This window comes from Lepidochelys olivacea (genome assembly GCF_965140295.1).
Source record: "Lepidochelys olivacea isolate rLepOli2 genome assembly, chromosome: 10".
Classification (NCBI taxonomy): domain Eukaryota; kingdom Metazoa; phylum Chordata; order Testudines; family Cheloniidae; genus Lepidochelys; species Lepidochelys olivacea.
In genome coordinates this window covers 34,331,551-34,346,629 of record NC_140420.1, presented here as the reverse complement: position 1 = coordinate 34,346,629, position 15,079 = coordinate 34,331,551, and the positions used below count along the sequence as shown (strand labels likewise).

Sequence of the window (15,079 nt, the reverse complement as noted above, 5' to 3'; positions counted from 1 at the left end):
CTGGGGGACTGCATCCCACTGAGCACTGAAACGTCCCGGGATGCCGCCTTTTCCGGTGCTGGCCAAAGGCCAGACCTGTGAACATCTGGGGTGAGGCGGCTCCTCTGGGGCTGGTGTCTATGGCAAACCCACTTCTGCGGGTGTCCGGGATCGTTGTCCCCACTCAGCTAGAATGGGGACAGCACTTCGCCAGGTTGCACCCAGATTGCTCTGCTCTCGTGCTGAGGTGACTGTCTGTCCCAAGGGGCCTGTTAACGGGGATGTGCAACCTTCTGCCTCTATGCCGCAGCTTGAAACCCCTGCCAGTGGAGCTGTTGAAATGAGTCCCTGGCCTCAGGGCGAAGCCCTCACCAGCTGGCAGCCTCAGGAGAAGCTAAGGGCCACCAGGCTGCCCTCCCTGCTGGAGGCGGTCCCTCTGGGGCAGGCAGGGCCCCGTTCAAGGGGAACGGGCAGGCGTGAGGGTGGAAGAGGAGGGGCTGTGGGCATGTAGCTTGCTATGCTGCCCGTGCTGTGCTGTGTGCATGTACAGGGCTTTGTTGTCCACACGTGGCAGTCCTGACCCTCATCCACCCATTTGCCCAGTGGGCTTGTGCGTTGTCTGTGCCCTCTCCTACCCCAGGGACTCGGGGAGGGGAGGAAGCATCCCATTTGTGGAGAGGCCTTGGCACGGGTTCCTTGCAGTGCATGCGCTCCATCCCTTGGGAGCCCTGAGGGAAGCTGGAGGAGTGAGAGGGGAGGCCGGCTGCCTGGTAGGGAGGGCAATGAGCAACCATCCTAGCTCCCTCCTGGGCCTGCTGCATGCTGAGGAGGGGCCTGGAAAAAAGCCCAGGCTGGAACTGAGGGTTGGGTACTGGATCAGACTCCAGCTGGGCCCGCCGTGCCAGGCTCCGGCTGGGCAGGTGCAGTGGGAATGGCTTACGCTGTGCTGCTCTCCCCATCTCTCTCTCATAGGTATTTCTAGCATGGCTGGCTCCTTATGGTCTCAGGCCCAGTGTCGGCCCCAGCTGGTGTTAAATCCACACCCTCATTTTCTTTAGATGGTAGCTGGTCTTTCCCTGTACTGGGCAGAGGGTCTTCGGAGATCAGGACCCCCACCCCTCCCCTGAAGGCTCATGCGGGAGTTCTTGGTTAAGGTTTTCCTTCCCTCGGCCCTGGCTGGCTCGCCCTGCCTTCACAGCCTTGCTCCAGCCCAGGACAATGGGGCAGGTGAGGCCTGCTCACACCGGATTCCCGGCTTATCGAATGGGGATGTTTGTACCATGCTCCTCACCAGGGCTGGGGCCTGACCACCTAAAGCAGCATCTCCTCAAGTCTGAACAGCAGCATCTCCTTCAGCTCAGTCAAGCCCTGCTGCAGTAGTCTGGCCTACTCAAAAGGAGCACTGGCAGGGGGCTGTGTAGTTCTTCACAGTGTATTTCTTCTCCTTCCTTACATGCCCTGAACAATGAAATAGTCAGTGTCTACTCTGCGGTCATCATTGGCATCCTGCTGAAACCAGTGGGACAGCTCATGCCTCAGAACTATTGTTTCAGGCTCTCTACAAACTCAGGCAGAAATTGCTGCACATTGGATCTCATTCAGGTTACACTTGGAGAATTTTTCTTTGCAGCTGTAACAGCTAGAGATGGATGGAGATGGAGACTCTGAAGAACAATTGAGGCCTGTCCGGGCTGTGCAGCCCCGCACAGAGAAGCTAGCAATCTCTTCCCGTGACAGCCACCCACGTGCCTTTTTCTCAGGCTGGTCTAGGCTGAATAGATGTGCCGTTTGAGTCTCCAGGGTTGCAATGGCTGCTGGCCATTTGCTGGCAGGAAGCATCGGGGACAGGTCTGCGAAATAAGAAGGTTTTCTTCAGCAGAATACTGTGTTCCATCGACCTCCATTCATCTTACGGCAAGCTGGGGACACACAACTAATATTCAACCATGTGCGTCGTCACTGGGACCATTCGACCCATGTTAGCACTGCGGCTCCCATGCTAAGCAGCGTGGCTCCTCCACACGGCCGGCATGAGGATGCTGCAGCTGGAATAGCTGCGAAGAGCCAACACAAGCCTACCACAGTACGCAGGCCTCTTTGACCACCCAAGAGCACGCTTGTCGGCAAGGCGCCTGGTGTGGGCCCACTCGCCCTGCCCAGATTTCTCCGTGACATCAACGTGGAGTGAAGAAAGTTTCTGATACCAGCTGCAGACCAATCTTCCGATTATGCATGTGCCTGGTTTTGCTTTGCCACACTACTCCTGAACGTGTCAGGGTCCGTTTGCGGCCAACCTTCACCCCTGTGGGCAAAGACAGATGCTGTCTCCCATTGCTGCCATCTGCTCTCTGCCCAGATCTGATGCTCATCAGAGGGCTCTGCCGAGGTGGCGTGGTGAGCATCACACCTGATAAGCAAAAGAAATAAGAAGGTGCTATTTTTACAGTGGCTTGTCCCCGGGAAGAATGTACATGCAGTATCCTGTGCCTACCTGTGCCAATAACACGTTAGTTACACAGGTGGAGATGGGTAACCCAGCCACCGATTGTAGGGATTGAGGTGCAAAAGCCGCGAGGGCACAAGCAGAGCTTGTGCTGAGCTCATTCTGTTCCCGGTGCCCAGTGCAGGTTTGGCTCACTGAGACTCCAGTGTGTTCAACTGCAGCTAGTGGATGAGGTGATTTCTGTGGCTGTAGCAGCCATCCCATGTAAGAGGGAAAACCTGACGCCCAGAGGGGTCAAGTGCGTGACTGGCTCCTGCAGTGAGTTGGGTCTGTGGGCTTCACTCACAGCTCCCTGCTGCAGTGGCCGGAGCAGGCTGGGTGCTCCATGCAGAGGAGAGTAGCTGCTCCCCCTCCCTCAGCCCTGGCAGAGCAGGAGCAGGCAGGGGAAACGAGCGAGGGGGAGGGATTTTTGGCATGACTGCTGATCTCCTGGCTTTGAAGTTTCCCTGCGACCACGGGGAAAGCAGCTTCAACAGGGCGGGGGCGGGGAGCCAGCTGATGGGATAGGAAGTTGGCGAGGATGTGTGGGATTCTTCTCTTTTTTTGTAAACTTTGGAGCTGATTTGACGTTTTTCTCTTTCCCAGTGAGCCGGCTGCTGCCCTCGGCTCCCAGCGTGGGTAAATAGAACCCGCAGTGCCCCAGGCCCGGGGGGTGAGAGCTGTGTAGCATTCAGGCTGCGTCCTAGCTACGGCTGCCTGGCCTCTGGCCCTCCCACAGGGAAGGGCCGGCCCGCTCCCAACAGCCTCCGTGTGGCTGAGGGGTCCCAGCCATCCTCCCTTGTCTGTTGTCAGGTGGAAAGTCAATATTCTCCCCGCCAGCTATTGCTTTGGCCATGGGAGCGGAGGCTGTGTGGGGGAGCTGGTGACTTTCCTTTGTTCCCTGCGCTCCTAGGCAGCAGTGGTCGCTGTCTCACTGCAGCCAGCTGTTACCAGTTCACTGACCCATCACCCATTCAGCGGTCAACAGCTGCAACTGACATGCAGCATCTACGCCCCCTTCACAGCGCCGTCTCTTCCTGCCCTCCCCGGGGGCCCCCCCGCTCTTTAGCCTGCTGCAGCCCAGGACCCTGCAGCCGCGTGGCTGATGGCTGGAGGCCTGTGTTAGCCAGGGGCTGCCTCCCCGCAGCAGGCTCCCTGGGTGCCAGAAACGATTTGCATTGGGCTGGAGCATCCACGGGCTCCCACTGTGTATCACTGTGTATTTCAGGGCTCTGGGACTCCGCTCTTAGCCCTGGAGCATCACTCTGGATAGCTTGGCGGGGGGCCCACCAAGGTGCATGGAGGCTGTCAGTGCCACCGAGGGCCAGTTCAGGGCTGGAGCAGAGAGAAGTGGGCTGAGATTAACAGAAGGAAAACCCTGGCAAAACTTCCCGCCAGGGAAGAGCCCTCCAGGCTGTGGGTCAGTCTGCCAAAAGGGGCAGAAACTCCACCTCTGGGGCTGCTCCAAATTAGCCAGCCCAGGCACTAGCGAAGAAGGGACAAGCCTGCCATGGCTCATGGTTGGGGTGACACTAGGGGGGGTCCAGGATTCTCCCCCCTGGATTTCTGGGCCTTTATTAGTATGTATAAGAACCTGAGCTGGGAGCATCCTGGGCACTCAGGGCTGCATACACACACAGAATGGAGCTCACCATCACCACCTCTCCAGCTGTTGGCGCCCTGACTATCAGGCACAGCAGACACCATCTGCATTTGCTTCCCGCCGAGGCCGGGGGAGCCCTTGTCCCACTCCTGCGGGCACAAGGGCAGGACTTGCTCTGTATCCCCCTCGAGTAGGCTGCTCCATTGTCCGGGGTTCGGGTCCTGCCAGTGCAGCCGAGTCCTTGGGGAACCTGGAGGGGGCAGATGCTACTGGGGAACCTACTTGATAATTGCTTTGTCTTGCCCTGGCTGCTCATGCCGGTGGCTGGGCTGCTGAGAGGTTTGCCATGCAGTCTGCTGCCCACCAGGACCTGGCTGTAGAGAATCCTATGGCACACTCCAGTCGCACACACACATCCCTGCACACTCATCCCCCTGCACATTCACCTCTTGCTTGTGACATCTGCACCGCCTGGCGTCTCGGCCACCCCAGCAGCAGTCACCCTTCCTTCTCAGACCCATGGGCGCTGGTGTGTCTGCTCCATCACCTCCTCTTTGCCACCGTGGGAGCGGGCTGGCAGCCCCTTGTTTCTGCCCGATACTGGGGGACCGCCCTGAATGCCTCCCACCGGAGTCTGGTGTGTCTGCTCTGGGCACGTCTCTGTGGGGTCCACAGGGCTGGGTAGTGACACAGTTCATCCCTGTAGTCAGGAAGTGCCCCCCAAACTCCCGGGGAGGGGTTCTCTAGTGGGGTGCAGGAGGATGTACCATTGGGACAGGAAGAAGTTGTGTTAATCTCAGTAGTAAACTCTGTTGGCCGTTTCTGGGGGGTGAGCTATGGGAGGGGTACAGATTCCCAGCTCAGGGGCATAGGTTTATGTGGCCAGTTGGGGGAGGGGAATGAGGTCCTTTGAGCTGCTGGTGCTAAGTTGCATGCTCCCAGGATCATGGCTGTGTGGAGACAGGGTCCCTGCAATCTAGAGCATTTCATTAGACAGCTGGGGCTCCCAGGAGCAGCTCCGTCTCCCCTACCAGGCATGGAGGCAGGGCACAGTTCCTGCCAGCCCTCCTCTACAGAAGAAGCAGCAGCTCACGTACTCCTGTGCCCCAGCCAGGTGCTGCTTGAGATGGTGTGATGAAGTGGGACTGTTCTTAATGTTTCCTCTGAATATTGTGGGGGTGCCTCAGTTTCCCCTAGGCAGTTCTTAAGTATCTAGGAGGTGGGGTAAGGATGTATGATCGTTGCAGAGCCCTAGAGGGCAGGTGTGTGCAGGGATCTGGACACAGAGGGTGGCCGACACCCTGTTTCCTGGCAACTGATGGCCTGGGCCCTTCCCCCCTGCAAGGTGAGAGCTAAAGGGTTGGAGAACAAAGGAATCAGGTGACCTCCTGGCCCAGGAAAGGAACAAAGCCCAGGGGAGGAGGGGCTGGAGGGAGTTTCAGTTTGGGGCTGGCTGGACACATGGAGTGAAGGGCAGATGTGGTTGTCTGGCTCACTGCCCCCCAAAATGGACCCTGCTGAGGGGTCCGGTTCTCTGCACCTACAAGCTCTGTTTTAGACCATGTTCCTGTCATCTAATAAACCTCTGTATTACTGGCTGGCTGAGAGTCACGTCTGAATGCGGAGTTGGGGTGCAGGACCCTCTGGCTTCCCCAGGAGCCCCGCTTGAGCGGACTTGCTGTGGGAAGCGCACGGAGGGGCAGAGGATGCTGAATGCTCCACCTCTGCAGGAAGGTGGAAGCTGTATGAGCTTTGTGTCCTGAAGACAGGCCGCTCACAGAAAGGAGACTTCCCCAGAGTCCTGAGTGGCTTCATGGGGAGCAGTTCCAGAGCATCGCCCAGGGACTCCGTGACAGATGGATGCAGAGGAGATGGCGCTGAGGAATGATCCAGCACAGCCGTCAGCCCTGGGTGGGATGGGACTGTGGCTGGCTCAGCCTGGCTTTTGGCAGCTGTCTACCTCTCCCCCGGCTGAGGTGGGAGCAGATGGGCGTTCCTCTACCCAGCTCATTGCAGTGCCTCAGTAAAGTCTGTGCTGCTGTGGTCTTAAATGGTGGCCAGCCTGCATGTGAAGGACTGTGCCTTGTGGGATAACCCTGCTTCCCCAAGGCTGGGGGGCACTTCTTCCTAGCCCGGCTCTGGGCTTTTCTCCCCGAGCCCTGGATCTCTGACCCCACTCCCGCAAAGGCAGTTTGCTCTTTAGTAAGAATGGTTCCCTTCCCTCTTCCTGATCTGCTCCCATCGCAATCCTCACAGGATCCTCGCTGAGCCAGGGGCACCTGGGGGGGTGGGTGCATCGCCACATGCTCAAACCAGATTAAAGCCCCTTATTCTTTTGCTTCCCCTCTTGCCGGGGTGCTGAGCAGGTGGCAGGACAGTCGGGAGCTGCTGGCTGAGCTATCCCTCTGTCCCTGCTCCTGCGCCAGTCCCGTGAAGCAATTCTCAGCTTCAGAAGAGCCGTTTCCTTGAAATCACTTTCCCAGCCATTCCGCACGCTCCACACACCTGTTCTTTATGGAGTCAGACACTGCAGGGTGTTAACGGCCTTCCCTCTGGGTCCATGCAGAGGTGCTAACCCCACTCTCCTCTCCACATGCCAGAGGCTCCGTAAAGCCGTCCGGCAGTCCCAGCAGAGCGGGGTGTGTGGCGGGGATTAGACTGCTCTGGCCTGAACCGAGGAGCGAGTCTCGAATGTGGGGGAGCACTGAGGCCGGGTTAAAGAGACTCCACTGGTAAAATGAGACCCTGTGTCTGAAGTGTGGTAGAATTGACTTGGCAGTGAGGGGTCCTTTTGACCGGGCCTGTGCTGGCCACCCTGCAGGCTGAAAGGGTGGATTGGATTGGCCTGGGCAACATCTCTGCAGTGGGAACGGCCTGGGCAGTTCTGCACAATCCAGCTCACACGCTCTGAGCCGCACTGGCCCTTTACTGGGATCAGACAAGGATGTCTGTCCCAGGAGAGCTGCCCGCCGCTAGGCCTAGCCGAAGACTTTCCATCTCGACCGGGTTTTGAATAAAACATTTTTGTGAAAAGTGTCTGTGGAAAGCTTACCTTTATTCAGGGACAAACTGACCACTCTGAAATGGAGAGCGCTGAATTCTGAAATGCTGCTGTGGTGCCTCCTGCTTCCCTTCTCTGAGCCGAGGGCCCCAGCCAGCCACGTGATGCTCCTCGCCTGTGCAACCGCTGTGGCCTGCAGCAGTGGTGATCCTGGGGCATCCTCGCAGACGTAGGCTGACCAGGAAGTCTGGCCCAGAGTGTAGGCGGAAACAGGAGGCCCTGTGCCAGCATTGTCCAATTGATGGAGGTTGGGGGGTTGATTCTCCACCCCACCCTTCCCCAAATGTGAAATGCTCACTAGGGAAAATCTGGATGGAAAGGAATCTCCTTTCACTTTCCGTCCAGTTCCCCAGGGCGCCATCTCCGTGCAGTATGCAGGTCCCACCTCTGAGACCCTGAGCGTGCTTTAGAGACCTTTGGTGTAGAGAAGGGGCACTGCTAGGAGGCCAACTGTCTCCTTTACCTCTCGCCAGCTGCATCTGTGCTGGTCACTGCAGGGCCTTGGCCAGAATGGCACTGGAGAGTGTCCCTGCCCGTTCACAGCCAGTGTATTGTTCTGATCCCCGGGTGCTGGATTGATGGGAGAGGGGGTGTTTGAATTTACAGGGGGGTGCAGGCCAGGGTGTGAGACCAGGAGGGCAAAGATAGGGGCGGGCTGTATGACAACAAAACAGTAACTTGAAAATATGACAATTTTTGATTTCTAAAACAAAAAATGTTTAAAATGTATTGAATTTGAATCGACTTATGAAAAAGTAATTATAGTATAATAAAAATGTTTAGGACAGAAACTCCCTGAGCTAACGACCTCTTGAGATAGCACCACTGCAAGATAATGACCATGGCAAATAATGCATTTTAAAAACCTTGGCCTCCTAGGAAACGTATATTGATATAAGTTTCCCAGTCACAAATCTAGCATTCTGGAGCCAAGTCCCTAAAACATACTAATCTAGTTGTCCCAAGAACAAGAAATTATGATAACTCCTTCTGTATGTGCATAAACTGTCAAGGAATTTCACTAACAAAAGAGGAGCTAAGCTCCCTGTGGCCAGCTTCGTTCGTTTTCCTTGGCAAGGTGATTCGGCGCTACCTCTCGGCCCCACATTGTAAACATCATAAAACACCAATAAACACCAGCATTTGAATGTCTGATGATTTATTGTTGTTGATAAATCATCATTTGAAACGATTAGGTCGGCAAACATCGCTGAAACGAACGTGCCGACATTGTCCGAACAAACGCAGCCGAGTGAGGAAGCTCGTCTTTGCTCAGACTTTTCAAACCTATTATTCTTCTTCAGGTACAAGTATTTGATCATATATCTGCTTCTAAATTGTGTAGTAATGTTTCCATTTCTGTTCAGATTTCCAACCACCAACTAAATGGAATTGTTTTCCAACTAGAAAATTAAAACAGCTTGATCTAACTGGAAAACAATTAAATTGGCAACACTGTGAGTTGACGGTAACTAGTTAACCACAGGGGGTGGGGTGGGGTGGGAGGGAAATTCTCTGGTTCCAGGTTTCCTCCCTGAGGGGAAAGAACCCCAAACCATCATTGCTGCTGTTGAGCAGAAACCGCCTTCCCTTCGGATTAGTCTGGATGTGTTGTTCTTTTCTAATTAAATAAAGTCACCATTGGGCCTAACTGATCTGCCCATGTGCCCCCACCTGGAGGGTCTGTGTCTAATGGGGCGGGAGGGGGCCTCCCAAGGGGCCAGCCCTGCCCCTTTAATCACCCTCTTACTCCTTAGGCCATGGACATGGAAGTTCCTGCTTGTCTGTTTCCCCTTGTAGGCCCTGTCCTGGTTTAGTAACACAAGGGGCCTCTCTCCTTCCAAAAACCGCTTTCTGCTGGAGTGAACAGCTCCCTCCCTGGCTTGCCCCTTTCCCATCTGCTAGCCCACCAGTGCCGGCGGGTTCATCCCTTTGCATTGCATGCAGTGTGCACCCATTCCATGCCTCAGTGTTCCCGAGTATGAAAGGTCGAGCCCCCTTTGCAGAGTGCTTGAGGGAAGGCGCTCCGGGGGGCAAGGTATTGCTGCATTACCAGGGCTGGAAGCCTGTCTGTTGGGTCTGTGGAGATCCCATGTGGGGTGGACAGGGGAGCGGGCTTCGGAGGGGTGTTGTGAGGCTGCCCAGGTTCTCTGCACTGGGTTCTGCAGGAGCCCAGCGCTCCCTTCTGCCCTCCCCTCGGGCTTTCTGGCTTCAGCCCTGTTGTGAGGGCTGGGCGCAGGCTTCCGCTGAGCGTCCCAGGCAGCAGTGAGCTGCATGCTTTGCAGTCACCATGGCAGAGTGTGGGTGCTCCCGGGCACTATGGCCCATGCCTTGGTTGGGTACGCAGCAGGCTACCCTGTCCCCTTCCCCCTCCTGCCCTCAATCCAAGCTTCCTCCTCCTCCTTCCCCAGAACCTGCTTCCTGAGGCTCCAGCTTGCTATGTGGGAGCCAGGCTAGGTGGAGCTGGCTGGGCGTGGGGAAGGGCCCGCAGGCCTGTGCTGTCTGCAGTCCTGGCCTGCTCCCATCTCTGCCTCTCTGGGCCAGCAGGAGAGAGGGAGAAGCCATGGGGGCAGCTGCAGAACAAAGGGCAAGCATTAAAGTTGGCTGCATGCCAGCCGCCTGAGGGGGCAGCGCTCAGAGCTGGATAGAGCCCACGGGGCAAGGAGCTGCAGGGCCATACCGAGCATCCACTGGAGCAAACCCAGTGGGACGAGCTGTGCTCTCCCTTGGCGTGGGGCCCGGGGGCCACTGCCATGGAGCAAACCAGCACATGCATGGTCTGCTTCCACCACACCCTGGCACATTGCAGGGCTGCGTGTGGGACCCGAGGGAGACCAGGACACAACCACGCTCACTGGGACAGATCGCTGTGTCCAGCATGGGGCAGCGCAGGGGTTGGCAGCGTGAGCTTACTGGTGCTCGCGGCTCCATGGGGTGATGGCTGCCAGGGTCTCCCTGAGACCCGGGGACAGTGGCCAAGTTGGGAAGGCCTTTGCAGGCAGAAGCTGTTCTCTTGGGAAATAAAATCTCTGCTGTGTGTTAGCCTGTAAGTCTTTAGGACACCCCGACCCCAGGGAGCCCTGGAGTCCCATGGTCCCTACGCTTGCTGGCTGGCCGTGCTGCCCCATGGTGCGCGCCTGGTCCAGGCACTCCAACCTTGTACAGCCACGCAGAGTGGAGTGGCTCACTGGCTTTGCATGTGGTCTCTGGGGTGGGGAAGAGGTGGGATCTCTGTTCTGTTTGTGCCAGTGGATCTAAGGACCTGTATGGGATCCCCTCTCAGAGAGGGTCACTAGCCTGCTTCCTTCCCTTGTGATGCCATAGCATTGGCACATGGTGCCATGCAGGATGCTTCTGTGCCCGCATGGGCATGAGTGGCCCAATTACCAGGCTTCCAAAACTGGCAGGTGCCTCATGCACCAGCAGGCTAATACTGAGCCCCTGACCTAATCCATGGGCTGCTGCAGGTGACTGGGGCAGTGGCAGGGGAAGCCAAGGAAGTGTCTTGTCAGCAAGTTAAGGAAGTATGGGCTGGATGAATGCACTATAAGGTGGGTAGAAAGCTGGCTAGATTATCGGGCTCAACGGGTAGTGATCAATGGCTCCATGTCTAGTTGGCAGCCGGTATCAAGTGGAGTGCCACGGGGGTCGGTCCTGGGGCCGGTTTTGTTCAATATCTTCATAAATGATCTGGAGGATGGTGTGGATTGCACTCTCAGCAAATTTTCGGATGATACTAAACTGAGAGGAGTGGTAGATACGCTGGAGGGGCGGGATAGGATACAGAAGGACCTAGACAAATTGGAGGATTGAGCCAAAAGAAATCTGATGAGGTTCAATAAGGATAAGTGCAGGGTCCTGCACTTAGGATGGAAAAATCCAATGCACCGCTACAGACTAGGGACCGAATGGCTAGGCAGCAGTTCTGCGGAAAAGGACCTAGGGGTGACAGTGGACGAGAAGCTGGATATGAGTCAGCAGTGTGCCCTTGTTGCCAAGAAGGCCAATGGCATTTTGGGATGTATAAGTAGGGGCATAGCGAGCAGATCGAGGGACGTGATCGTTCCCCTCTATTCGACATTGGTGAGGCCTCATCTGGAGTACTGTGTCCAGTTTTGGGCCCCACACTACAAGAAGGATGTGGATAAATTGGAGAGAGTCCAGCGAAGGGCAACAAGAATGATTAGGGGTCTAGAACACATGAGTTATGAGGAGAGGCTGAGGGAGCTGGGATTGTTTAGCCTGCAGAAGAGAAGAATGAGGGGGGATTTGATAGCTGCTTTCAACTACCTGAAAGGGGGTTCCAAAGAGGGGATGGCTCTAGACTGTTCTCAATGGTAGCAGATGACAGAACGAGGAGTAATGGTCTCAAGTTGCAGTGGGGGAGGTTTAGGTTGGATATTAGGAAAAACTCTTTCACTAAGAGGGTGGTGAAACACTGGAATGCGTTACCTAGGGAGGTGGTAGAATCTCCTTCCTTAGAGGTTTTTAAGGTCAGGCTTGATAAAGCCCTGGCTGGGATGATTTAACTGGGAATTGGTCCTGCTTCAAGCAGGGGGTTGGACTAGATGACCTTCAGGGGTCCCTTCCAACCCTGATATTCTATGATTCTATGTCTAGTTCTGCGCGTCACTGAAGGTGCGATCAGCCCCCTCCATTGCAAACAGAATGAGGTGAGAGCAGCTCCTTCCCCCAGAGCCCAGCCGCTCCCTGGTTTCCTGCCAGCAGGGCCAGCAGCAGCCGCTCATGGGGCTTGGGTTCCAGGGCACAGCTCTCCTGCTGCCAGCTCTGTGCTCGACCCAGGGGCTAACTTGCCGACCTGCAGTGTCTAGGCAGAGGGCGCATGTGCATTTGCCAACGCCGGTGCTAGCGGCATCAGGAGCCCAAGCAAAGGGAACTGCTGGTGCCACTTAGGTTTCTAACACCATGTCTATCAGCCCTGCGCTGGGCAGGGATAGACGATCATGCTAGATTTCCAGCTCTGTGCTGGTGCCCCTAGCACTGCAAACCCTACCGGAGCTGGCGTTAGCTGCACTCCGTTTCTCAGCAGAGCTAATGCCAGGGCAGCTCTGTGTCCAGCTGAAAGCGCAGGGAGGCCAAATGGACTTCTTGAGTTGGGATTCCCTGGGCGGCTTGTAGACAGAGTCGGCCCCGGGATCTCCTCTGAGCACCGGCACTCGCAACCTCTACCTTGCATCTGAGTAAACCATGGCCCACTGCAGCACAGCCCCGGGACACCATGTCCGGGAGCTAGTTCAGGTGGAAGAGTGCCAACCCCACTTCCTGCCACACTGGCATTTGCACAAATCCGTGGACCACGCCCAGGCCAGGGGAGCTTGGCAGAGATGATGGCCCCAGCCTAAGCGGGGCTGGTGGATTTGAATGGCGTCTGCTCGCTGCCGGTTGGTGTAATGACATGGAGCTGTGCCGGCCTCTTACTTAATTGCTAGTTCAGGCCTGGGAGCTCTCTGGGGGAGAGAATGAGCTCTTCTGGTGTCTGGAGCATCCTGAAGTTGCATTCCCATCTTAGCCATGGCAGGGGCCTTTGCTTTTCCCTGATGCGCTTAAAACATTAGTGGTTTGGGTTTTTTTACAACTGGAAATTTCTCAATAAGCATCTAGGAAACCAGCGTCTGGTGCGTAATGGGGGTGGGCACCAGCTGATCCGTCCCGCTGGAATGCGGATAACCGCAGGGCCCAGCTGGGGTCCGTCTGCCGAGTGGCAGCCAGCCAGAGCTGGTTAACAAGAGCTAATCCTCTGCCCTTCCTCTGGAAAGGGACTTTTTGGAAACAGCAGCAGCGGCGAGGGAGGGTGTCCACGTCTGACTGCTTCTGGATCGAGTGGGTTCAACTGGCAATAAACAAAAACGGTCTCTGCCAGGGCGTGGAGAGGCCCTCCTCGTGGCCTGGGAACCCCAGGAAGCCTTCCCTGAGATCTGTGAGCCCAGGCCATGCCCCTGGTTTGCACAGGTTGTACTGGCTGGAAGGCAGGAGAGAGCTCTGGAACACTCTAGCTGCCCTTCCACATGCACCAACTGAGCTGGCTTTGTCTCTGCCATCCCTATAGACTCCAGCCCCTCCTACCCCCCACCCCCAGAGCCAGGCTGGCCCTACAGAGCCAACAGGGGACAAAGCAGACAGAGCTGTTTTCCGTTGCATTGATGGGCAGGTGGGCTGGTGTGTGCACAAGCGAGCAGGGAGGGGCCGTTTCACATAGTCACTTCTCAGAGCAGAAACAGGCTTTTTAACTCGGGCTTTTCATCTCGAAAGCACTACACAAACATTATCCCTCGCCGGTCCTGCGAGCTAGGGGAATAGTATTTGACTGGGGAAACTGGGGCACGGAGGTTGTGCTTTGCTCAAAGCCACAGCAAGTCAGGACTGAGATGCAGGGGTTCCTAACTCCCTGGCCTTTGCTCAGATCCCCCCGCCCCCCACCTACAGGGTTTTGTAGCTTCTGGCCATGCCTGGGGCGCAGTGTGTGTTGGGGCTGGCTGAGTAGAAAAGGCCTTTGCATTGGGCTTGGGCTAAGATACCATCTTCAGAGTCCTAGGATGAAACGAGCTCCTTTGTTCCCCACCTCGCTGCACTACCTTGGCCGGCACTGCTCTGGCTGGAGATGTCCCTGGGCAGGGGCTGCACTGCCAGTGTGGCATAACCTCCTGCCAGTGCTCCCCTCCCCTCGCCCCATCTCCTGCACCACGACCAGAGATGACAGGGTGCAGAGTGGGGGCTGTAGTGCTTCCCAGCCCCGCTGCGCCCAGCTGTGCTCCTGTCACTGGGAATAGGACATCCTCCCGAGTTAGACTGACCAACGACTTGCTGCTCGGAAAAGTGACTGTGAAACCGGCCCACAGCTGTGCCGTTAGTCTCCCGTGGGCCCGCGCGGCCAGCCCGGCTCGGGGGAAGGAGCTGAGGCTTGGTCCTCTTCATGCAGCAGCAGGAGCATTGCGTGGGGAGCTCAGCGATGTGTGTGCAAACCCAGTGAGGGTCACAGGAGAGACTTCATTAGTGGGGCTCAGCGAGACATGAGGAACCCGGCCCGGCTCTTGGTTCCGAACCTGATTATGCAGGGCTGGCAGATCAAATTTGGGTGTAAATTGAGTCCCGGAAAGACCCAGGGGTGCCCTTTTCAGTCACTGTACAGCACAGCTCTGCACACCCCTGGTGCTGTGCAAATAGTGATCATTAGGTCTCCTTTGTGTTTTTCAGAGCATCCAGGGTCACGCAAACAACAAGGATTCCAGGCTGCTCTGGATGAACACCAGCGATTACGTCCTCTCAGTAGGATTCAGCCAGGTATGGCCCCCTGCTCGCCCCGGTGCCCTTAGCTAGGATTGTTCCTTCACTGGGGCTTTCCGCCGCCTTGTTCCTGCAGAGCTTGTGCAGATGGTGCCGTGGGTCCTGCCGGTCACGCTATACATCTTTTGAGGGGAAGCTGGTTCTATAGGGGAGGCCAGCTTGCCTACCACATCTTGCATGGAGCGAGAGCAAGCACAATATTGGCAACGCGCTGCGCCCACCTCCTGGGCTTTACAAGTTCCCTGGCAGCAGTAGCGGCAAAGTAGAACAGCCAGGCCGACACTTTGTCATTTCCCCTCTGAGGGGCTGCCTGGAGCTCTCACCACCAGGGAATAATGAGGAGACAAAGTGACCCTGCCGGGATTTGAACCTGCAGATCTGAGGGGGACTAGGGCTCTGAGCAGGACTAGACAACACCATGCCCAGCTCCCCTGCGCTGCCTGCTTCTGCCATATGCCACAGTGTGGAGCTGCGCTGCTCGGAGCACACCAGGAGGAGACTTGTGGGAAGGGCTAGCGTGGCCGAGCCCATGCTGCGTTGGAGCAGGGTGTGCTGAACGGGGAGCTAGTGCTGAGCTCTGTCCCCAGTGGCCAAGTGCAAGCAAAAGCCTGTGAGCTCAGCCGTTTGCTTGCAGAGCCATGTATCAGGCGGT

At 56.6% G+C, this 15,079-nt stretch overlaps 1 protein-coding gene across 1 annotated transcript in view; it reads left to right on the top strand.

The window, feature by feature from the left end:
• The window catches only part of CORO7 (coronin 7), a 205,703-nt gene that overhangs the window by 60,675 nt on the left and 129,949 nt on the right, over window positions 1-15,079 (top strand). The window contains exon 8 of the mRNA XM_084640902.1: window positions 14,338-14,424. Within this exon, the coding sequence (XP_084497028.1) occupies window positions 14,338-14,424 (87 nt within the window). The remainder of the gene's footprint in view (window positions 1-14,337; window positions 14,425-15,079) is intronic.